General features: G+C 36.8%; 2 protein-coding genes across 2 annotated transcripts; both read right to left on the reverse strand.

Annotated features, from left to right (window-relative positions):
• Positions 1 to 6,343: 6,343 nt before the first annotated feature.
• LOC147859462 (stress-response A/B barrel domain-containing protein UP3-like) lies at positions 6,344 to 8,792 on the reverse strand. Its single transcript, XM_087326572.1, has 3 exons — positions 8,329 to 8,792; positions 7,898 to 8,265; positions 6,344 to 6,650 (listed from the first exon to the last, which is right to left on the reverse strand). Exons 1-2 carry the CDS (start codon positions 8,646 to 8,648, stop codon positions 7,938 to 7,940), a joined length of 648 nt encoding a protein of 215 aa, XP_087182698.1. The 5' UTR covers positions 8,649 to 8,792; the 3' UTR covers positions 6,344 to 6,650; positions 7,898 to 7,937.
• A 1,463-nt stretch (positions 8,793 to 10,255) lies between these two features.
• Positions 10,256 to 21,612, reverse strand: SUF4 (zinc finger (C2H2 type) family protein). The gene is made up of 7 exons (XM_087325417.1): positions 21,179 to 21,612; positions 14,206 to 14,306; positions 14,010 to 14,121; positions 13,394 to 13,839; positions 11,250 to 11,413; positions 11,121 to 11,174; positions 10,256 to 10,511 (listed from the first exon to the last, which is right to left on the reverse strand). Exons 1-7 carry the CDS (start codon positions 21,370 to 21,372, stop codon positions 10,434 to 10,436), a joined length of 1,149 nt encoding a protein of 382 aa, XP_087181543.1. The 5' UTR covers positions 21,373 to 21,612; the 3' UTR covers positions 10,256 to 10,433.
• Positions 21,613 to 24,119: the final 2,507 nt, after the last annotated feature.

Here is a 24,119-nt window from a genome sequence, read left to right on the forward strand (position 1 = left end):
TAGTAGTAGTAGTAGTAATGTAAGGGCCATTAGGCAGCCATACAAGGTCATTATAATAAGAACAAAGATGGGTCATGAATAACATTGGAAGACCATATTTGCAATAGAAGAAGAATAGGTTGTTAAGAAAGGTGATTAAGATGTTATTAGTAGGTTCCATTAATAGTTAAGAAGAAAACATACATACAAAAACCCTAAACCCTTAAGCAGCAACAAAAAGACCTAGTTAATATAATGTGGAGTGTGTGTGTGGACATGTGGTGCATGAAGAACTCATATAAGAAAGAGGCTACATTAGCTCCCTTGATTTAAGTAGTTGTAGTTAGTAGTAGATAAAGCAAGTTTCTTTGTTCACCTAGTAGACCAACTTGCAAAATGACACACTGTTAAATCTACTATAAATTAATGTTTTGTGCTTTTTGCATTGGCATATATAACCCCTCCTCCTGGCCTCCTAACATTAATGCCTTTTGGAATCCACACAAAGATAGTGCCGAGCCATTGAACATGATTTGTTGGAACATGACGTCAACCGAGTTGCCATCCTTGACACCTTAAATTGGTAGGATCCAAATTTCAACCTCTCCCCAATTCCTTATCATCACATTTTGGTACATATATTGGTGTATGTGTGTATGAGTCGTATCCCTATGTGCACATACATGATAAATATATGCATGTGTATGGATCATGGTTTATGCAATTATGTGCATGTTGAAATGAATATTTCTATGTGTTAGTGTACTACGTAGAGGTGCATCTATACCAATGGATGCTAGTATGTGTGTGTGTGTGTGTAAGTGTATCTAACTATGTGACTATGCGTATGCGTATGCGTTGGGTATGCATATGGGTATGGGTATGGGTATGCATGTGTATGGGCATAGTATGTAAAATTCGTGTCTGTCTAGCATAACATTCGTTTCCTACGTTGGAAAACGAATGCATATGTTATTTCAAACATTCTTGTGTTTTTTTTTTTCCCTTGTTTTTGTTTTTTTCCATTTTTTAGGCTTATTTACCTCATAATAAATATGTAGTTAATCCAAAAGTATGGTATTTATCATTCTTTGAGGGTATTTTTCTTACGCGAATGATTGAAACATTCTTGCATGCGAATGCACGTATGGTATGTATGGTTCATACTATGTGTATGGGTATGCGTATGGGTATGTGTATGCGTATGAGTATGCGTATGTGTATGTGGGTATGCGTATGCGTATGCGTATGCGTATGCATATTCATATTCGTATGTCTATGGCAATTGTGTATATGTACAAATACATAAGTAATTGGTATCACAAATACATGGAATGTTGTATAATTCGGCTTGACTAAAGATTCCTATATAATAGCTATGTTTTGAAAACAATGTTGAATTGGTAGTATAATTTCGGAAAAGCCCTCATAAATAAGGTAGATTTTGAAGAAGGTCAAGTTTTTTGTTTTACTAGTCTTTCACATATCGTAAATGCTAAGTGACTCCTTTATAGAATGTAAACGTTCACAATTTGCCATTTTGTTGAAAACATCGAGCAGTTGTAGAATGTGATTTATACTCTATGTTGTCTTGCTTATTCATCTCTTTATGGATAATTAAAGCTCAAATCCGAATCTTAGATCCCAATTTCTTTACTAGATCATATCCTTAGGGATGAATTGTTTAGTGCTAAAAATAATGCATTCTTGTTGCCAAGTTTAGTATTAAAAAGTTAACACCTTATATTCAAGTGTACTAAATATTTCTCGTTCACAATGCCTAGAACAAACTCCCAAATGCAAACTATAAAAGTGAAGCAACTCTAAGCCTAGAGGGGAGGTATAACAAGGAGTTAACGACAATTTAGATTCCTTAAAAGCACCTACTAGGAAAAGTACAGCTTACTAACTTTTCAATTTTTGGGTCAGAGCTCATCATGTAAACCTCGAGCTACGCCCAAAGCTCGAGACCTAAAGCTCAAGGTGAAACTGAAAGCTTAGAACCTAAAGCTCAGGCCCACAGAAAGAAAATTTGCCTACACATTTAATTTTCTAAATACACGTGAATTCACATACCTCTGTCATGACCCCATACACACGTACATACTAAAAATTTATCAATAAGAAAACAAAACAAGTAAATAATGATAAAGATGTATCAAAGGAAAACTCCATGGGGAGATATGCTCAAATTTAGACCCACCCTAACCTTAGACAATGAACCTAATATGCTACAGCTAGAGGAGGGGTCTAGGAATAGGAATAAGGCATATGGTGGTTGGTTGACACCCAAAGTAGCGTCCGAATTAGATTTAAATAAGAATCGACAAGCATGCATGCCTGATTTGCACGCCTACTAGACCAATTTCTATAATCAATTTTAATAGATGACCAGCCTACGCTTAACCTGTTAAAAATTAACATGTGTAGCTAGCTTCACTAATAGAGTGTCGACATTATCTCAAGATGTCGTACAAAAGGGGGTGACTAATCCCCTTTATATAGCTCAACACCTCAACCTAACTATGAAGAGTATTGTAATGAAGAACTCATGAGAGCAATAAACTTTAGACCTAACTATCTTTTATGCATCTTTGCAACTTTGAACGTGAGTATCCATTATTTTTGTTGTATATGGACAAGTCACAAGAGCAACAAACTTTTGGAGACTTAGTTAGTCTCTTCAACATGATAACTTTTTCTTTTCTTTTTTTTCCAAGAAAAATTAGCTTCCCATTAGTTAGGTGAATTGCATATACAGATCAGGCTATGTACACTCTAAGTATCTATAGATACGCTATTGTTTAATGGTCACTTTCATATATATTTGGCTATCATTGTGTGACACCTTATATCAAAAAAGGGCGGCAATCGTTGTCTACATAATAGCAAGCAACTGCATGACAAAAGTTGTTATTTTTCAACAAGCATTAAAACATAACTAGCAAGCTTCTAAACGTAGCTAGACATTGATATCACTGAAAACAATATGGGTGATTTGCTGGCCATTGTAATAAAGTTATAAAAATCAATCTATTCTAGTGTTATAAAAACATGAGTAGTTTATTAAATGTTATCCTATGTACGTTATCTCCTTGTGAGAACATATGTTAAAACATGTACGCTTCGATAACATATTTCTCTCATATTTTTGTGCTTCTAACCATTGTGAATAAGTGAAATAGTGAAGCAAACTTATGAATCATGATGTTAAATCATTTCCATGATTGTAAATTGTACGTCAATAGTTGCATAACTTAGCGTGCACACTTATCTTTTCTATATAGAATATATATGTATATTTCATGGAGTTTGCTACCATGGAATTTGCTCTTGTCCCTTACATTGCAACAAAAGCAATTGAAATCTTCTATTCAAGACATTAAGTTTAACAGAGACACACCCACATCTTTCACCCGTTCCACAACAAACAACCAATTGATTACTGGAATCCTCTTGCTTAGAGTAAACTTGCTAATTGAGCATGAGTTTTGATATTATGATTGCTAGTTTTATAAGTATTAAATCTAGCTTTCAAATATGAAAATTATAGAATGATATGCAGTAACATCATACAATTGAGTTTGATCAATACATTAGTGCTCACCTCTCTTTGCTACTAAAGCTTGCAATTAAGTATGCTACGGAAAAGTTATAATATTGATGCAAAAATGCTACTTATTTGAACAAGTTATAATATTGAGATATTTAATTCACCATTTGCAATAAGAAACATTAATGTCAATCATTGATAACTTGAGAAAGTTATGAATTTGATCTTTATTTTGTTCCTTGTAATGAGATTCATTAGTTGCTTATTGCTTCCCAACTTTTGTACCTTGAATCATAAAGGATACGATTTTCCATTGAGCTCGAAATATAACAACTTCAAACAAGATGTTGGCTCATTTATAGCATTATACAATGATTAATGACCTAACAAATCCCTAAAATAGAGTGTTGGCAACAAAACAAATCTTTACATACATTGTACTTGGTGGAGTATCATTTTACTTTGCATGCATGTAGTTTGTCATGTTAGATGATGCTCTACACCCATACATTGTGTGTGTAGTGCACCATATTAACTGCCCTACATGCCTAAACATAAAACATTCTAGCCACATCTATTTGTCATTCTATCCACAGATAGAAATATAAATCACATCGATGATGTTAATGCCATGTATGTGATGTCTCCTAATTTGGGGTCCATCATGTCGATGTCTTAAATTATAACACACACGGATCAAGATGAGGGAAAGAATTACATTTATGAGTCAATTTCCCATACGATCATTCATGGATAAGTGTCAATCAGGAGACACCAGTTACAATGACAATCTCTCTTTGTGTTATATGAGATGTTTATACACGGTTGATGATGTCATTCATCATGCACATGTGCTCCATACCTTCTTCATACACATTCCTTTCTATGTAAGTCTAGCTATGCACACCCAAATCCATGGACCATGGTCATATAATATTATTCCCTAGTCGTTCATCATGCACATGTGCTCCATACCTTCTTCATACACATTCCTTTCTATGTAAGTCTAGGTACACATCTATGTAAGTCTAGCTATGCACATCCAAATCCATGCACCATGGTCATATAATATTATTCCCTTCACATGAAACAAGAGCTCACCATATCCATCACCACAACCATGTCCATATTATGTTTAAAAGAAAAACAAAACAAATACAACATGCACCATGCACCATGCACCATGCACCATTTCAGAAATGAAAGAAAAGAGGCGTTCGAAATGAGAAATGAAAGGATATCGTACGGTACATTCTTAGCATGATTTTCTTGTTTATTGTGAAAAGAGAAAGGATAGTTTAGCGGCTTGTATCCACACCCATGAGTGAGATTCCGCCCATCAAACATCCACCCAACTTTCAGATGTTCTTCCTAAACAACCAAGACCATGTCATATGGATTGGCATCATAATCACATCACTAGCACCATTCTTTTTGAACGATGTGATTCCCCATTTGAATCTATGTGTGAGGGCAAGGGAGAGAACTCGGCCGAATGTGAAAGCGGAAATGGATCGAGATCCTTCTAAGGTAGAAATGAGGTTCAAATTTCCCTTGTCGCCCGAGGATGCTTCTTTGGGTTCCAATGTCACCAAAGCAAACTTGGACGGAAACAAAGACAACAACAATTCCCGTGCACTCGGTCACACTTATTTGATTAGGGTGCAATCTTTATGCCTAGTAAGAGTCTTCCATCTTCGGATCTAGCAAAGAGGACACGGGTCCACTTACCATCATTGTGTTTTCCATTTTTATTGTTTTATCTTCTCTCCAATCATGATTTACATTGGTAAATCCAGATTAGTTAGCCCTAGTCTAGTATTCACATTTTTTTAATGTTCATCCGCTCTTTATTTTTCACCTCATGTGAATTAGTCAGAATATAGTGGTTAATCATTTTCAAAATCCATTATGTAACGTTAAATCTAGTCATAATTATCAACGATGGCTAATTGATATCAAATATATTCTCTTCCCAATGAAGAGACTCAAGTGTACCTAAGAAGAATTTCATTTAAAAGGCTCTTTAAAGTTTGAATATAGACAAGCATACAAGCTCACCCATCACCCTAATTGTGTAGAGCTCAAGGTTAGCCATTGTGTTGAGGATTAAAACCTTACACAAACTGTTACATGTTGCAATTTAAAAACTTGAACATAAAACTTCCACGTAGAGCTCATTCCGATAGTTGTGTTGGGATTTAAGAACTTCAGACATCAACTACCACACAAAGATCATCCTCAACCAAAAAGTCCAATAAATCGTGTTCAGTTTGAAAAACTCAATAAAAACTATTGCGTAGAGAGTCTCTAAATCATCCTATAGAGCCCACTTGAACCATCTGTGTGAAGGTTTATGAATCATTGTGTGGAAACAATCAACAACTCTCATCATAAAGAATCAAGTCCTAGTGTTTGTAACCAATAAGGAAACACCTTAGTGTCTTTTTCTTTTGTTCTTGTCCCTTGGATTTCAACCAAAAGAGATTAAAAATTCATGTTAAACTCTATAAGTCTACTTTTTTTCCATGACCACCATATCTTTCATCCGTTCTCAACAAACAATCAATTGATGACTTCAATCACGTTGTGTGGAGTAAACTTGGCAATTGAGTATGAGTTTTGATATTATGATTGCTGCATGAAACTATCAAATCTAGCTTTCCAACATGAAAATTACAGAAGAGATGAGATAATGTCATGCAGTCATGTTTTGATAATAACATATGTTGTTTCACCACTCTTTAACATTGCTTTTGTACATCCATAAATATGCGACAACAACTGGGCGGTGGAACAAAATCCCCAGCCCAAGGAAAAAGCATGGCCTTTAAACCATTATTATCCTTAATGTCAACCATTGAGTACTTGAACAAACTATAAAATTGATCTTTATTTAGTTCCTTACGATGAGAAACAACAATCACTTATTGTCCTTGATGCCAATCATCGATAACTTAAAATTTTTGACATTTATTACTTCCATGCAATGTGGTAGCTTATTGTTTCCCACTTTTGTTATTTGAAGAATAAAGGATACAGACTTTATTGAGGTTGAAATGTGCCACCTTCCAACAAGATGTTGAGTCATTTACACTATTACAAGTCGATTAATGCCCTAAAAAATATCCAAATAAAGATGTTGGCAACATAAGGATCCAACTGCATCCCAAAAACGTTGCTTTGGTTGTTTATAACTATTTTATTATAGGCGATGTGAGATGTTTATATTTAGATGTTATATGCATGAACAATGTCTAAGTTCATGTCAAGCCATAATGCCTTCAACAACTTGGTGCACTATCTATTTACTTTAGATGCATGTAGTTGGTCATATTAGATGATGTTATATATATATATATATATATATATATATATAGATAGATAGATAGATATTGTGTATAGCATGTTGTATTAGATGGCACGTCCCATACATTAATGCATACTATTACATATCGAACTAATGATGAGCAAACGAAGAAGAGATTAATGAGCAAAGGACATGAGACAAACATAAAATACCATCAATGTCCCATACCACCAAATATTATCTTATGTTATAATTCGTTATACTTAAATAACGGATCTGGAGAAGAGGTACAATAGAAACTCAAATAGTGTCTCAATATATCATAACAAAGGGGTGCCTAGTCCCCTTTATATAGCTCAACACCTAAGGTTAGCACACCACCCACGTGTTCCCATGTGTCATGAGTCTATATGGGTTTGTCTGAGTTTTAGGATAATCTGTTTCCCGACTATCTTACCCTCAACCCGTTAAAATTAGCTATAGAATTGGTTCATAAGGTTATGCCTATATATAATCATTCTATCCACATGTGTATAAATCTAAATCACATCGGTGATGTGCTACGCCATCTATGCATCGTCTCCTACAATGGACTCTATATTGTTGAAGTCATAGATTGTATCACACAAGGAATGACAGAGATCCACGATTCAAAATCCCACATGATCTTCCATGGATTACTGCCAATCAAAAGAAGACATTGACTACGAGGACAAGGTACTCTTCATGTTAACCAGAGGCCAAGAAGAGAGAAATTTTCATTCTCTTAATGACATCCGATGAGACGAGTTCAGATCTTGCATCTTATATAATAATCATTTGATTTCTGAGCCTTTCAACAAGCTAGATGTCTAGATCATGGTGCACATGCTGCATAGCTTTGCATAACATTCTTTTACATGCAAGAATAGCTAATAACATCAAAATCCATGATCATATATTCCCTTCACATAACCATTACCATATATTTCAAGAAAGAAAAACAGATGAAAACATACACCATTTCCAGAATTAAAAGAAAGAGGCAGTCGAAAATGGATGGAAGGATATCCTACCTTACTCAAACCCCTTTGTTTGTTAAAGAGGAGGATTTGTCTACATACTGGCAGCAAGTCCATGCATCGGCGAGAATTCAACCAGCAAGAACTTCTCAACTTCTGGCCTTTGCATCAAAAGGTGAAAGGCATCGTAGCCATTTCGATGGCCCTCCTCATCCCCATCACTATTGTCGAAGAAAGCAAATCCCCATTCGAATCCACGGGCACGGGCAGGCGAGAAATTCGGGCCGAATGTGAAAGCGGCCATTTGGTCCGAATACCCTAAGGTAGAAATTAGGTTAGAAATTAGCTCCTGGGAAGATGCTTGGGGTGCCCAGCTCACAAAAGCAACCCAAGAAGGCGAAGAAGAAACTGATGATGCTAATGTTGGCGATATGGCGGGCGGTCTTCTCCCATCCTCCTCTGATGGCCATTCAGATGATGACAAGGGAATTGTGGGAGGTTTCATGCTGGCTACCCAGTCCATGGCCATGACTTCAGAGAAGAGGTTGGTCCCGCGGGCAACCGCACTTATGTGATCAGGATGCACTGCATAAGCTTGCAGAGAATCTTTGTCCTTGTATCGAGCATAGAGGGCATGAGTCCAATCGCCATGATTAGGTTTGCAAGAAGGAAGATGTCCCACATGAAGGTGAATGACCCCTTGTAGGTTTCTAAGACCTCTCAGCCCAGAAGCCCATGATTCTATATCCGTGTGAGACGCCCCTTGGACTGATTTGAAGAGAACAACATGCTCTACTACCTCCATAGCTACTACTATGCGGCTGCAGCTGCTTCTTCTTCTTCTTCTTCTTCTGGCCTTTCGCGTGGATCAATCCATTCTTTGAATGGCCATATTAACAAGTTAGAAACATTTACAAAACTAGTCCCTGAGTCCTCTTCGTTCTTGTTAAATCTTATAAGCTCTCCCAATTCTCATCATTGGACGGGCCGTCTTCATTGATCCACATAGCAATCAATATAGTTGTAATCTGTACTAGAGTTAAAAGTATGATCAAGCATTCGAAACCAACCAAGGAACTAACGATATCTCATTATTGCCATGAAACTAGCACACTTTAAGAAGGGTAAGCCATGCCCGACTTTTTGTGATAATTCCTAGATTGGATTTTTGGCAGTTACTACAACCCAATTACATTAGATTTCTATGTTGCTCTACTCATTGTTGAATTTTGGTTGTTCTGTTTTGGTGCCTAAGAAATAGACTTGCTAGATTTGTGCATTTGTAGAGCTCACACAATTGACAAGTGAATTATTTCAAGGAAGCATGTTGACACGAATTCATAAAAGAAAATGAGTGGACAGTTTAACAAATTATGAAAGAAAAATGGATGATGAGGCTACTACTCAGAATATAGTAGTGAGCAAGACATTGACTTTTGATTCAAAATCAAGAAAGAAAGGGTTTAAAGTTTTCCTTTCGCAGTAAAACTATTGAGCTAAGCTATAGTGATCCAGATCTCACATATGCAAGACTTACTGCGGAGATCTTCTAAGATCAACAGATAGCTTCCCAAAGTTGACTTCCAACATAAGAGCGAACAAGACATTGACTTTAAATTGAAAATCAAGTAAGGATTTAAATAGATAGCTTCCCAAAGTTGATTTCCAACATAAGAAAAGTTGAAAATCAAGTAAGGGTTTAAATAGATAGCTTCCCAAAGTTGATTTCCAACATAAGAGTGAACAAGACATTGATTTAAAGTTCAAATCATGAAACTATTGACCCATGCCATAGTGATCCAGATTTCACATATGCAAGACTTGGATTCCGAGGACATCTTCTGAGATCGATAGTTTTCCAAAAGTTCATTTACAACATAAGACTGCTGTGAACATTAGCACAAGTACTCCACAAATGTAAATAATGTTCCGTTTTCACATTGATAGTTGACAATCACGCATCCATGGAAGAAATATCTCTAAAACGAATCAAGCAAATTAACCTTTCAAAAGACACTGTGCATTATTTTAAGAGGTGCCAAAGTGAAACCTTTGTGCTTGATATAATAAGCAAGAACAAACAACTTGTCACTCCCATCAATCTCTAATGAAGGGGTAGGAGCACCTCAATTTGTTCAAGTTTGTCCATTTTATCATAAATTTATTGAAGCGTATACTAGGGATCCACAGAAGTTCCCATACAACCATGAAATTCTCTGGTTTAAGACTCCTCTAATTTGACATAGTCTAGTCAAAGATTGTCCAAAAATATTTATGACTGATTATTTTAGTTTAGATCAATAGATTATATCTATTATCAGACAATCAGTTCCTTCAGTTGCAAAATCAGGAAATGAAATTTTGATTTTCATTTCGTGCACACCTGCTCTTGACACAAGATGAACAAAACATATACGATAATTTTCATGGTTCCCATTAATGACAGGCATACAGCATCCAGAACAATGTTACAATATATCAAAAATAAGGTGTCCAAGTGTCTAGCCTCTCAAAATATTTCGCTACTAAATCAAAACTAACCATTTGTGGTAGTAAAACATCAACAAATCTTTGTAATTGAAAGAGTTTGTTAGACACCAAATGACATCCGACTTGCGAGCCTGCTTTCCAATATCCTTTTATCGATCGCAGCATCAACAGAATTCATCTGTGAAGCAAAACCATTAATATAATCAGCAGCAGCAGAAAGCCATGTATGAATATTAAACACATGATATTAAAAATGTAATGAAATAAGTTAAAACTTCAGAAATCCGAACAATATTTCCTGACCTGTAACAAGAGCCATTGCCAGTTACAATAAGATTAGCAGGAAACACTGGAGTAGTATGTGGGAAGCCAAAACCATTTTCGGTTTTCCATAGGGTTTCCATGGCAGATTATAAAAAGAAGGATAACAAACACACTCAAAACCCTCTACAGACTGGTGTCACCTTTAACCCATGCACACATATCACAAATGTAGAATATACCCATATACAGAAGTTTTTGTGACCATACATATAAATATCAGTCTATTCGACCAAATTTTTAGAGTACCCTAGTATGGGGCTCTAATTTGAGAAACATCTTGAATTGTCGTGAAGCACAAAGTGATACGTGGAATTCCATCCCTTCTAATAATAACTCAGTAGGAACAATCAGACAGTTGAGGAATCTTGTACCTAACAACCCTAATCAAGAGGTACTTACAGGAAGCGATTAGCCCATCTAAATCGTGCTAACCACAATTGACAGGAAGCAAGGTGAGGCTTACCTGGAATGCTTCATCATGCACCTGATACCTTGGAAGTAAAAGCCTACGTTCTTCCTGGAATCATTATAAACACGGTCAGTTGAAAAACATAGCAACCATAGCAATATTTCAGGATGTAAAATGGCTCACCATAGACATTGCTTCATCATCCCATACAAGGTAGACCTCATTAGCTGTAGTTTGACCAGGTGCTTTATTTGAGATCACAGGAGGTGGACCAATGCAAGCAGCTCCAGTGTTAGGTGCTGCAGCATAACTGTGTTGACCAGAAACAGCAGATGCAGCCACAACACCTATTTCCTCAAACAAAGAGAAATTTAATAGAGAAGACACCAGTTTTAAACTAAAGTCTACTTTGAAAAAATAAAAATGCCAACAGAATCTCATCTATTTAGGAACGTAAAACAAACTCTCTGCTAACCTCTTTGCTCTTTTGACAAGAACCAGGGCACAAAAAAGTTAGAGTTGAGCAAAGCCATTCTTACAGGCATTCACCTAGAACATCAGTTGGAGGCAAAAAGTAACTTTGCACATACCTTCACGACGTTGATGGTAAGGGTCTAGCCTGCAAGTGCACCAAATATGCTGATATTTGTGATGCAATGCTTGTGTTATAAATGTAGGTGTACACATGTAAAAACTGCTGAAAACTTATATAAGTCTATTTCCAAATGGCTATTTTTAAACTTCAAACTCCTGGTCCTATGATCAAATAAGAATCAAAATCCACAAATCGGATAATGCTTTGAGCTTTGAAGGTTGATCTTGGAGTTGTCAATTTCACAATGTTTTCACTTCCTCCAAGACATAAATGATGGAGAGAAGCTAATGCTAATTCAAATAAAGACCAAAAACAACCAAGGATGTGAAAAAGTCAACATGAAGAGAGAAAACAAAATCTCTGGTAAAAAAAACATGGAAAGGGAAAAAAATAAAAGAATTATATGACTACATCTAGAAGCTATAAGTCATGGAATCATCCAGGAATGGATATAGGCTTCTAAAACAAAGATGATGGATAAGTTTCTATCACACAAATATGATGGCAAATGAAGCCATGGTGTAAGGCTCGTAACCGGTCAATGAGAACAGAAAGGAACATACACCAACAAACAAATCAAGAGGTGTTTGCAGCATCGAATCTGCTTACCACTATTCAAGTAAAGGTACCACAAAACCCCTTACTTGTTTTTGCTAGTTTCACATCTATCCAAAAGTGGCCAAAATATGGTTAGATACACTTCTCAACATGCTAGTAAAATCTAACGCAACACTTTAAGCTGTTGCACAAGTATTGTCTAACATTCTTTCCCTAAACCCTAAACTATTACTTTTTCTGTATTCTAAGGCAGCAACATATGGTTGTATAAACCTCTCGATCAGGAGTTCCCGTGCATCCTAAAGTGTTGCATATGTATTGCCTTAATTTTATCCCTAAATCCTGCAAAATAAAGCCTTACTTTTTTGCAAGTTTTGCATCTATCGTCCATGAGTTTTTGCACATTCATAAGGTGTTGCAAATGTATATCGCCTTCATTATAAGACGGGAGTTTGAATTTCATACAACAACCCAGCATGCAACTTCATACACAATCTGCAAGGCTACGTCACATCTTGAAATTGCCTAGCTTTCAATAGTGCAGTTTTTATCTTTGTCCAGCTTAAGGAGGGTGAAACTATCAACATTACCATGCATAGTCCAGAGTCTACACAAACAACTGTGCCCTCAACCCTGACTCATGTTCTCAGTTAAGACTAGAAGTGTCCGGGCATGTAGTTCAACAATTACATCAGTAAAGAAGTTATAATCTTTGCAAGTAGCATCCCGTGTTTCTTCATTTGTCTCATGGGTGCTCAGCCAAGTTTCAAGAACTGCATGAATATGTACACCTACGACAATACATCGGTTATCTTTTCAAGTTAACTGAATCGCACAGAATTTTGTTCATGATGTGGATATATAACTCAACATAATTAGCATTGTCAATCATTTTAGTTATTATTAAGCGTGCTACTTTCATCTCCCTCTTATAAAAATAAAAAGTTCAACTATCACACAAAAAGCTCTCCTAAATGAAAAGACTCTCACAGTTCAAATATTTCTGTAGTTTTGGTTTGAAACACCTTGATGCATTATATGATCTCGTTGACAAGTTGTTCACGGGGAAGCTTAAGACAGGAAACAAGCTGTTCACGAGGAAGCATTGCATAACTTCATCGTTCCTCAAGATAGAAAACAAGGCAAAAAACTCATTAATCTTGACCAAGCTTACCTGGAAGAGCCTGAGGATGTGAGAATGATGAGGTAAGACCTTGCACCATACCAGACCCATATCCTTCTGCTGATCTTGTTTCACTAGCACTGAGTACAGGACTCGGTTCTGATGCATTTCCAACAGGTGGTGGCTGAAAACCAGGAGGCGCAATTGGAGAAGGGAATACATGTGGGGGAGGAGGGGCAGGTGACACACCCTGATTAGCTGAAGAACTTATAGGAAAAAGCGGTTGAGGTGGTGGTGGAGGAAATGCTGGTACAGACAATGGCATATTTGCACCTTGAATTGGAAATAGAGGTTGTGGTAAAGGCAAGGGTGGCCTTTGAAGAGCAACTCCAGGAGGTCTGGGATAAACATACCCTGGGCGCCATGGTTGTGATGTAGGGGGTTGTGCAGCCCACAGTGGAGGTTGTTGGGATACACCTGGCTGAGGAGAGGCATACCTGTATTGATTACTCTTATCAGTCTAAGAATCAGGTGCAAATTTTAAATACCAATTCCTCTAAGTCAAATAATGAGTTATGAATTAAAAGTGTAATAATATTATCTAGTATGTACAACCTCAGAAAACTCACCCTTACATATGTAATAATCATATCTAGTATGTACTTACATGGGCGCTATTGGTCGATATACTGGCAGAGGAAGAGGTGAGGAGCCAATTAGAGCACCAGGATTGAAGGTAGGAATCTCCACCTTTGCAGTCTTTGCAGGCCTTTCATCATCTGGAAAACATGTCCAACATAAATAATAGCTTTTAGTTGAGTGATAAATTTATAATGTGATATATTTTCCATGCATTTATCTACCTTGGTCTCCTTCATGTGCGGCTAGAATCTCTGGGGGAATGCCTTCCATGCCAAATATCTCCAACTCTGTGGACTCCCTCTCAGGTTTTGCATTTGGAACCCTAAAATAGAAACAAATAACAGGGCTTCTATGAACATTAATGTTAACATCCAGTGAAGAGAGTTTGGGGAGCTTATAGTATTAACGAGAACAAAGAGGACCCAAGGACTAGTTTTGTAAATTTTTCTAACATATTAACATGTCCATTCAAAGGATGGATTTTCTGACGTATTTTGAATCAATTAAGACTCGGTTAGGACTTAATAATGACTTCTTAAGTTAGGAGAGGTTTGACAACAACTTATTTTGAGACTCATTTTGAAACTGTGTAGTCCCTACTTTCTGGCTAAAGGAAATCAACGGCTTCCTCTGGTAAGTTCCGCGCCCATTATGTCTTTAAAAAGTAAAAGATATTTGACCAGAAACCATCTTGAAGAACATAGTTCCTACTTCCTAATTTAATTATGTGTGTATGTAAATATTCATAAGACTAAAACAGTTGAACAAATAAATAAAAAGGTAAAGAGAACCATTGAAGGACGAGTGAAGAGGCAAAATATTAGGACTCGTAATATATTCTGATCCATCCACATAATATAGCTAGAGGAGAGGGGATTGTGAGAAAATCTGTTAATTAGCAGCAGCGGAAGAGTTAGAACAAAATAGACACAGCCAAGCTGTGAGAAGGCTGTTAGACAGCAGTAGAAAAAATGGTTGCAAAGAGTAGAGATACAGCCAAAGAGTTGTGTTTGTTTGTAAGTAGCAGCAGAAAATAATCTCATTACAAAAGAGGCTGGTATAAGCCTATTTATACAAAATTGGGAATGGTTGTTTGGTAGTTTAGAGACTCTTGTACTACCAAACAGGTAAAATAAACTAGGAATAAAAAAGGGAATATCTTGGAAAAAGTGGAAGCGAGAAAAGGCATTTAAAGCGTTGCAGATTCTAGAGAGAGAACCTAGGAAAAGAGAGAATGTAGCACAGAGATAATAAAGATGAATGAGAGTGCAAGTCTGGAGCTGCCACCCTCCAACACCTCTCAGCTCCAAAACGGCAGTCCAACATTGACTCGAGCTTAGGAAATAAATCAGCCACATTTTCTTGAGTAGGGCAATATGCCAACTTGATGACTTGTGAGTAGGCTGTGGGACCAGCTCCCATGTATGATTCCACCCAATGGAATCAAGTTCAACTTCCATTGCTGCTTTCCACTTTGGAAGAACAAGGGCCTCTTTTGCTGTTGTGGGTTCTTGTGATTGCACAACAGTGCACGGTAAGGCAAAGTTGCATGAGTGAGGAGGCCGTTGTGACTTACGTGTTCGAGAACCAGATGTATACTCATGAAGTGCAGTATCGGAGAGATGAGAATCACGAATGGTTGCTTGGAGCCACTTGGGAAGTGGTGGAAGCTGGTGTGTAGAGGGAGGGGAAACAAGTGTAGTTGAGGGACTCATGAAGTTCAGCATCGGAGAGATGAGAATCACGAATGGTGGCTTGGAGCCACTTGGGAAGTGGTGGAAGCTGGTGTGTAGAGGGAGGGGAAACAAGTGTAGTTGAGGGAGAGGTTTGAATTGTTGGCAAAGTTAGTGATTGAGTAGGAGGAGATGGGAGGCTTGAAGGTGAGACATCTTCGTCTAAAATAGGAGATTCCGAAGGAGCTAATATTTCAACCATGAACTCAGATGACATAATAGAGTCATCCAGTGAGACTCCACAAAATGAACATCCATAGAGATGAGTCATGACTAGGGACTTTGATTCGAAATCTCACACCTATAGGCTTTAGATTGTGTGTTGTAACCAAGAAATTTGCATTTCTTGGTTTTGGATTCAAATTTAGTCCTTTTACGATCTGAAATGTGAACATAAGCATCACAACCAAAGACTTTAAAATCAGATACTGAGGGCTTTACACCTGTAAATGCTTCTGCAAGGGTCATTGCAGCAATTGCTTTTGTTGGGCAGCAATTGATGATATAGACTGCTGTGTTGACAGCTTCACCCCAAAATGAGAGGAAGATCCGATTGAGATAGCATTGTACGAGCCATCTCTTGGACTGTCCGGTTCTTCCTTTCCACAACTCCATTTTGTTGAGGAGTATTGGGTGTAGAAAATTGGCGAGCAATGCCTCGTTGAGAGCAGAAATGGTGGAAAGCTTGGGAGCTAAACTCTCCACCATTGTCCGACTTGATCTTTCGAACTTTCTTTGATGTCTCGTTCTCCACGAGAGCTTCCCATTCTTGAAATTTTGTGAAGGCTTGAGGATTTTCTACAAGAAAATAAACCCAAACCTTGCGGGAGAAACCATCAATGATGAGCATGAAGTAGCGTGCACCACCAAGAGTAGTGGTTTTCATGGGACCACAAAGATCCATGTGCACAAACTCCATGATAGATGTTGCATGGCGAGTGGTTTCATGAGGGAAAGGCTCTCGATGTTGCTTGCCATGAAGACAAGCAACACATGGGTATTGGGGGTTTCATTAGACGGTGCACAAACTCAACTTCAGTGGATTTGCTTCCCAAAGAAACTAGTTCCTTTTGGAGAGTAACAAATTCCGTAATTTGATCCATGATGTTGGGAGTGTCATGAATCTTGAGATTTGCTAGTTGGTTCTCAAAAGCTATCATTTGAGCATGATTAGCTCGATGATACCTGTTTTTGATGGATGTCCATAGCTCATTGGCTGTCTCTTCATCTCTATCTTGAAATTGATGAGCGATGCTTGGTTTAATATTAAACATGAGGAAAGCATGAGCACAAGAATCCTTATCTAGCCAAGCTTCAATCTCAGCGTTAGATGAGCCAGCAACTGATTTAGTTGAAGAGGATGAAGTTACTGGTGGTTTCTTGTCACTACCATTGACTACAATCCATAAACGATGGTATTGTAGCAAGGTCTTTATTTGTAGCTCCCAATCCAAGTAATTGTTCCCATCCAAGATGGACTCTTTGGGGAGTTCGGGAATGGTTGATGAAACAATGGTGGCATGTGAGGCCATGGATATCCTCCTCTTGAGCTACAACTGGACAATTTACAGCAGTTGTAAGTAGATCCTCAGGGTCTTTCTACTTCTCCCTAGATGCTAGGTGAGGCTCAGTTGAGGGGAAAAGAAAAAAAAAACCTCCTCTGTAGGTTGGGAGGGTGGCTGCTAAGAGAACTTCCACTATAGGGTTGGGAGGGAGGGATAAAAGAAGAGAGGTATGTGTGCTCTTTGGCAAAAAAATCAGGCTGAGGATATGGAGACCTCACTGATCTGATACCATGTGAGAAAAGCTGTTAATAGCAGCAGCGGAAGAGTTAGAACAAAATAGACACAGCCAAGTTGTGAGAAGGCTGTTAGACAGCAGTTGAAAAAATGGTTGCAAAGAGTAGAGACACAGCCAAAGAGTTGTGCTTGTTTGTAAGTAGCAGCAGAAAATAATCTCATTACAAGAGAGGCTGGTATAAGCCTATTTATACAAAATTGGGAATGGTTGTTTGGTAGTTAAGAGACTCTTGTACTACCAAACAGGTACAATAAACATGGAATAAAAAAGGGCATATCTTGGAAAAAGTGGAAGAGAGAAAAGGCATTTAAAGCGTTGCAGATTCTAGAGAGAGAATAATCTGGGAAGAGAGAGAATGTAGTACAGAGATAATAAAGATGAAAGAGAGTGCAGGTCTGGAGCTGCCACCCTCCAACAGGGATATGTCAGTGACTTAATGAGAGGGAGAGATGGAGATGGAGATGGAAAGATAAAAAAGGAAGCCTCAAATAAATAAACAGCCAAATTACAAAAAGTGTGTGAAATTTCACACTACCCAAGATAACAATTCAAGGAAAAAATCCCCTGAATGAACCAGACACGATGGTATCTATAATCAAATTGATCACACTGAAAAGAAGGCAAAGTTCCCAATGTTAACATAATGCCATGTAAGTGACATAATAGGATTTCTATCACTAGGGAAAGCAACCAAAGTAAACAAATTGCTTTCAGATTTGCGAACAGTTTCATATGTTGAAAATTGAACACACATGAACCCTATGACAGTTAAGTCACCATTGCCATTATGTAGGTTAAATGCCATACTTCTTTATACAGTAATCTGAAATTTCTATTAATGAATTATGTTGGTTAAATGTCATACTTCTTTATACAGTAATCCTTCTCAATATATAGAATAAAAATCATCACATCAATCTGACCTACACTTCTAGCTTAAGTTGATCTCATCTGAGCATGTCCATCACAAGTTCAAGGTTGCCGAGTCATAAAATATGATCCATGTACAGTAGGCCACAATAATACATATTTACAATAATTTTAAACTCGCACCATATGATACAATGAACACAGTGAAAATTCTAGCATAAAATATATCCCCATCATCATGGTTCACGCAAATTATAAACAGCAAAATGCAACAAGTTTTAAAGTAGGCATAATTTTCAAATTTTTCCAAATTCTATTAGAATATCTCAAAATACAAGTTTTTTATATATATTCATCATCCAATGAACAATCAGACACAACATTATCAATACCGTCATAATCCCTCTGTGTGTAGTGAGCACAAAAGAATGTTGAAATAATGTGTGAACATAAAGTTAGAACTTTAAATAAGAAAACAGGAAAGGAGAACTAAAGATGACAGAAAACAGAAAAAAGGATTAAAGACAAGACAGAAGAAGAGAGTTGGAAATTTTCAAATAAGAAAGAGCATTAAAGAAGATTCAAGAAGAATGGGAGGATGAAATAGATGCACAAAAATGAGGGAAACAGTTCATCTGAGAAAAAATTACAATTCTCTTTTGTTTTTTGCGTTAGATAGAAGGACAATATTTCTTCCAATAGATAATTAAAGGCTCTATTTGAACCTGCCATAATAAATTTCATGTGGCATATGAAAAAAATCCTGCATGGAATGACCTACTATGGAAAGGTAGGAGGGATGAGGGGGGCATCTCTGATGCCATGTGAGGATGACTTGACCTTATGCATCAACATTGATTGTGGTCACGGTTGGCATCCGTGAAGTCCACATCAACAATAAAGAGGAATCCTCTCCTTGTGAATCCTCTGATTGTCAATCCCCTTATGGAAAGGTAGGAGGGATGAGGGGGGCATCTCTGATGCCATGTGAGGATGACTTGACCTTATGACAATATGCATCAACATTGACTGTGGTCATGGTTGGCATCCGTGAAGTCCACATCAACAACAAAGAGGAATCCTCTCGTTGTGAATCCTCTGATTGTCAATCCCCTTTGGCCAGGATATTTGCTTTTACATCATGAAGAATGTCCCTAAATATGGTGTGGACTTCTCATGGTTGGTTCACAAAGAGATTTCTTTATTCACAAGATGAATGCAGAGCATCTACATGACTTCATAGGCCCTCTAGCAGTCTGAGATAAAGATAATATGGTCTAGATATAGAATTATGGGTACAAGTACTCCCGAAAGACTTGCACCAGGTCAACTCACTATATATGCAATCTGCATTTGAATTATGTGGACCCCAAAGGCAGTGATTTATGGAGGACATCCTTGTTTAACGCCAATGATGTGAATGTTGTTGGCTACCTCGTCTGATATTTTACCTATTCATAGAGTACCTAAATTCCCCACAGCAAATCCTTTCGTACCTATGAAGTTTGCAGTTGTTGCATGAATGCAGCTCATGACAATGTGTCAAACGACTTTACAAGTCTACACAGCAGCAATAAATCCTCTTTACACGGTCTAAACAAGAGCTTGCACCATCAATGTACAGTCTAAAGCAGTGGACCCCTTCTTAAAAGGGCTCGTCCTTGTGCCCGATGACCATGATTCTCTACCCATTCACTCAACTCTAACTCTAAAATTGATGCATATAACATGGCCCAATAGTGGCCTATAATGATTGCTCTGTAGTTATCTCACATCATGGGATCCTTACTCTTAATAATTTAAGCGATAGTGTGTTCAGCCCACAATACAGATCTTTTAAATATATACACTAGAAGAGTTATTTGTTCCAAAAGAAGGGGCCCTTATTAGTGTTCTTTCTTAGGAAATTCTTCTCAATGTGGACAACACAGTTCATCAGACACCCCTTTCCTTGATATATCATGCTGCCTTAGAACCATTTTCTTAGGAGAAAGCTGCTGTAGAACACTGTAAAAAGAATTTGAAACTTGCTGGTAGCAAATCTCATGAAGCTAACAAATTTTGATAGAAATGTATACTACTATCGCTAAATTGCTATGTTGGATTCCAATATTTTCTTTATTACCACCCATGAAAGCCAAATTCCAGAAAATAAATGTAGCCAAGAAAACAAAATATTAATTTCCAATGCAAATATTGTCTCATAATTTACAATTATTTCAGACACTTTTCCGAACTTATAATTTCATGCATGAAAAGAAACTAGTGAGAAAAATGTTCAAAAACACAATTTAGAACTAATACGACCTAGATTAGCCATTAATAAAAAAAACCATGCAAGAAACAGAAATATGTAGACATTGGAAACAAGAAAACAATGTATGATTGAAAGAAGCAAAACAGAACAAAACAAACGGAGCAAATAACAATAAAAAATAAATAACTTAATAAATATTGAGAAGAAGCAAAAATGATGATAGCAACAATAATAGCTTGTGATAGATTTGGTTGTGCGCTTAAATAAATAATCTCAGATTAACAAAATTAAATTGGAAGTAAAAATTAACTATAATCGCTAGGCACATGAAGATATAGATAGATGGATGGATGGATGGATAGATAATATCAAATGAAAAAAATACATAATGGATAGATAGATAAGATCAAATGAAAAAAATACATAAGGAATAATAAAAGCTTACTTGGAAACAACCGACTCGTGCACTTGAGAATGCATATCAGATTAAAACAAAAATAGCTAAAAATCAAAGCAAACATAGAAGGGCCTTACTTTGTAATAGCTTGCTTATGCACTTGGAGGACATGAATTACGAGACCACCGGCGGTGGAGAGCTTCTTATGACAGACATGGCACTTGAAATGCTTTGCCTTCTGATGCTGAATGAGGATCTTCTCATCATCGAACTCTCTCTCGCAGTAAAAGCACCAAACTTTAGGAATAGCCTTCTTCTTCTTCTTTCCCATGGAGCAAGAAAAAGAGGAGGACGCTCTTCTCTAGCGGAGAGTAGAGGATCTCTGCACAAGAGGTGGGGGCCGCTAGGTAGGGTTCACCTCTACACAGAACTACAGGGTTTTGTTTATGTTTGCTGCACAGTGGGGTGATGGGGTTGTTTTCCTGTGCAGAGATTAGGGTTTTCTTGCTGTGGGCAGAGAGGTTAGGGTTTGCCCTGAAGAATTCTTCTGTTAAAAACTGTAAAAACATTATACATACAACAACAGTAGGTATATGACCCTTATTTTAGAAGCTTTTATTTTTCTATTTTTTCTTTTTCTTTTTTCTTTTTTCTTTTTTTTCTTTTTTCTTATTTCTTATTTCTTATTTTCTATTTTCTATCTTTTATTTTTATTTTTATTTTTATTTTTATTTTTATTTTTATTTTTATTTTTATTTTTATTTTTATTTTTATTTTTATTTTTATTTTTATTTTTATTTTTATTTTTATTTTTATTTCTTACTTCTTACTTTTTATCTTAATTTTTTTCCCTTGTTTTTTTTTTCTTTTTTAGTTCTTAGTTTTTATTTTAAATTCTTGCTTTTTACTTTACTTCTTTTTTAATTCTGGATTTTATTTTCTATTTTTTTATTTCTGATTTTTTTAAAAGAAACAAAAAAAACTTGCATTCATATATGCACAATAAATACATAACACAAGTAAGTATCCAGAGACATGTGCTGGTGCATGAATATCTTCTTTCTCATTCCTCCATGTCCACCAACATATGTCCGCCACATCACGGACATGTTGGGTTGACTTGGTGATGTATGTACATATGGGCGCTACGAAGAACTTGTCCCCATCCACAACTTATTTACTCAATCTCATCCACTCCTTCTGGGTCCCATCTGTTTTCGTTCAAACCCCGTGAAACCACCATAAGCTTTCATATATGCATTTTCGCTAAGCATTGGCCACACAAACACGCATTTTATTATCATCTTCAAATGCCACTCCAAAACCCCCAAAAATAAGATTCCCATGTAATACATGTGAAAGTGAGCAGTGACTCTTCGTAGTCAAGAACATTACTGATGAATATCGCAATCGAGAGTGCACATTGTGATTGTGTGTGTGTGATAGATAGATTGTATTATCATATTCAGAGACAAATATAATATGCGAGACCAAAGCATGGCATTTTCATTTAATACACATTGTGAAAATGAGCGTAGGCTCTTGATGTTTGATAATGTTACTAGTGAATGTCACAATTGAGAATGCACATTATGCCTGCAAGAGCAATTCGTGCAATGATTGGCTTTTGGTTAAACATGAATGAAAAGCATAGTCAAATGTGATCAAAGGTAGAGAGTATTATATCAAAGTGTGATGTTCATGCCCCCTAACCCGTGCAGGGAAAAGTATATACATTGGCCAAAGTGTATGAACTAAATTATTTGAAAGCAATGGTCTACATTGCAAACAACAGGATGAACTCTAACATGTATTGTTGTTTGGTTTCCCTGTTTGGCAAAGAATATAGTTATGTAGTTAAGTGGAACATATGTAGTATAATGTTGTAAAAATGCCTCGTTCATAGAGGAATCTATTGATGCTTTAGGAAGCAAGTGTGTTGTATGATGTATCCCATATTCCAAACCATTATTCCATGTATTTCATCCAATCATAACACAAAAACTTATTTTTATGTGTCATTGGATATGTTCGTTTGTTTCCCATGTGATTTATACGAATTTGAGAAGTCAATGAGAGGGAGTTTTTAATATTACATGCACACTCAATGGGAGACCTCGATAGGAAATGATTTAATCTCAAAGTTGCCTTTGCTTTCAAACTCTTTCCAAGTGAACTTAGGGATCGAACTAATGATGAGAAAAAGAACAAGAGATTAAGGAGAATGATATATAAAGGGTGTTTAACCGCATCAACCACCCCTGAGTGAAGGACATGAGACAAACATAGATTACCATCAAGGTCCCATATGTTATACCTTGGTTGTTGAATCAATGAATATGAAGATGAGAGCTTACCCTCGCTAACAAAGTCTCAACAACATCTTGAGATGTCATGATGAAGGGGTAGTTAGTGCCCTTTATATAGCTTACGACCTAAGACTCCCATACCACTACATGTTCCCACTGTGTCCTGCATCTATATGGATTTGTCCCAAAGCCCGAGATAACTAGTTTCTTCACTATCCTACTTTTACCCATTAAAATTAGTTGTAGAATTTGATTGTAAAGTTATGCCTCTAACGTCTACCACCTCACAAAGTAGCACCAATGTGACCAATGTGTTGAAAAGGTATGAGAACCCAACAAGAAGGTTGCTTTCGAGATGTCACTTATTAAGCACTGTATATACATTTTCAATTGTAAAGAAAGAAGCATAGAGGAAGAGAATCATCAACATGTCATCTTTCCAATATTTGATTTCTCATATAAATTATCACAATGCACAAACAAGTTCAAATGAGTCAATGGACCATGACTCAACATATTTCTTCCTCAGGTTTCTCAAAGGTTTTAGCACACGCGTGTGTTATCTCTTGTGTTCAAAGATATTGCCTCCCTGAGTAACTTTCTCATATAAGTTATTACAATGCACAAACAAGTTCAAATGAGTCAATGGACCATGACTCAACATATTTCTTCCTCAGGTTTCTCCAAGGTTTTAGCACACGCTTGTGTTATCTCTTGTGTTCGAAGATATCGCCTCCCTGAGTAACTTTCCATATTATTCTCTTCCTTT

Source organism: Azolla caroliniana, unplaced genomic scaffold (assembly GCF_043228905.1).
Source record: "Azolla caroliniana isolate FFs.n. ecotype wild unplaced genomic scaffold, voAzoCaro1.0.p SCAF_10, whole genome shotgun sequence".
Classification (NCBI taxonomy): domain Eukaryota; kingdom Viridiplantae; phylum Streptophyta; class Polypodiopsida; order Salviniales; family Salviniaceae; genus Azolla; species Azolla caroliniana.

What these genes read in the sequence shown, in the direction of transcription:
- LOC147859462 (XM_087326572.1), bottom strand. Translation starts at nt 8,648, where the DNA reads ATGGAGGTAGTAGAGCATGTTGTTCTCTTCAAATCAGTCCAAGGGGCG. An exon ending in ATGAAACCTCCCACAATTCC is followed by an intron (nt 8,266 to 8,328) that starts CTTGTCATCATC and finishes CATATCGCCAAC; the next exon opens with ATTAGCATCATCAGTTTCTT.
- SUF4 (XM_087325417.1), bottom strand. Translation starts at nt 21,372, where the DNA reads ATGGGAAAGAAGAAGAAGAAGGCTATTCCTAAAGTTTGGTGCTTTTAC. An exon ending in CATAAGCAAGCTATTACAAA is followed by an intron (nt 14,307 to 21,178) that starts GTAAGGCCCTTC and finishes TTTCTATTTTAG; the next exon opens with GGTTCCAAATGCAAAACCTG. An exon ending in TATCGACCAATAGCGCCCAT is followed by an intron (nt 13,840 to 14,009) that starts GTAAGTACATAC and finishes TAATCAATACAG; the next exon opens with GTATGCCTCTCCTCAGCCAG.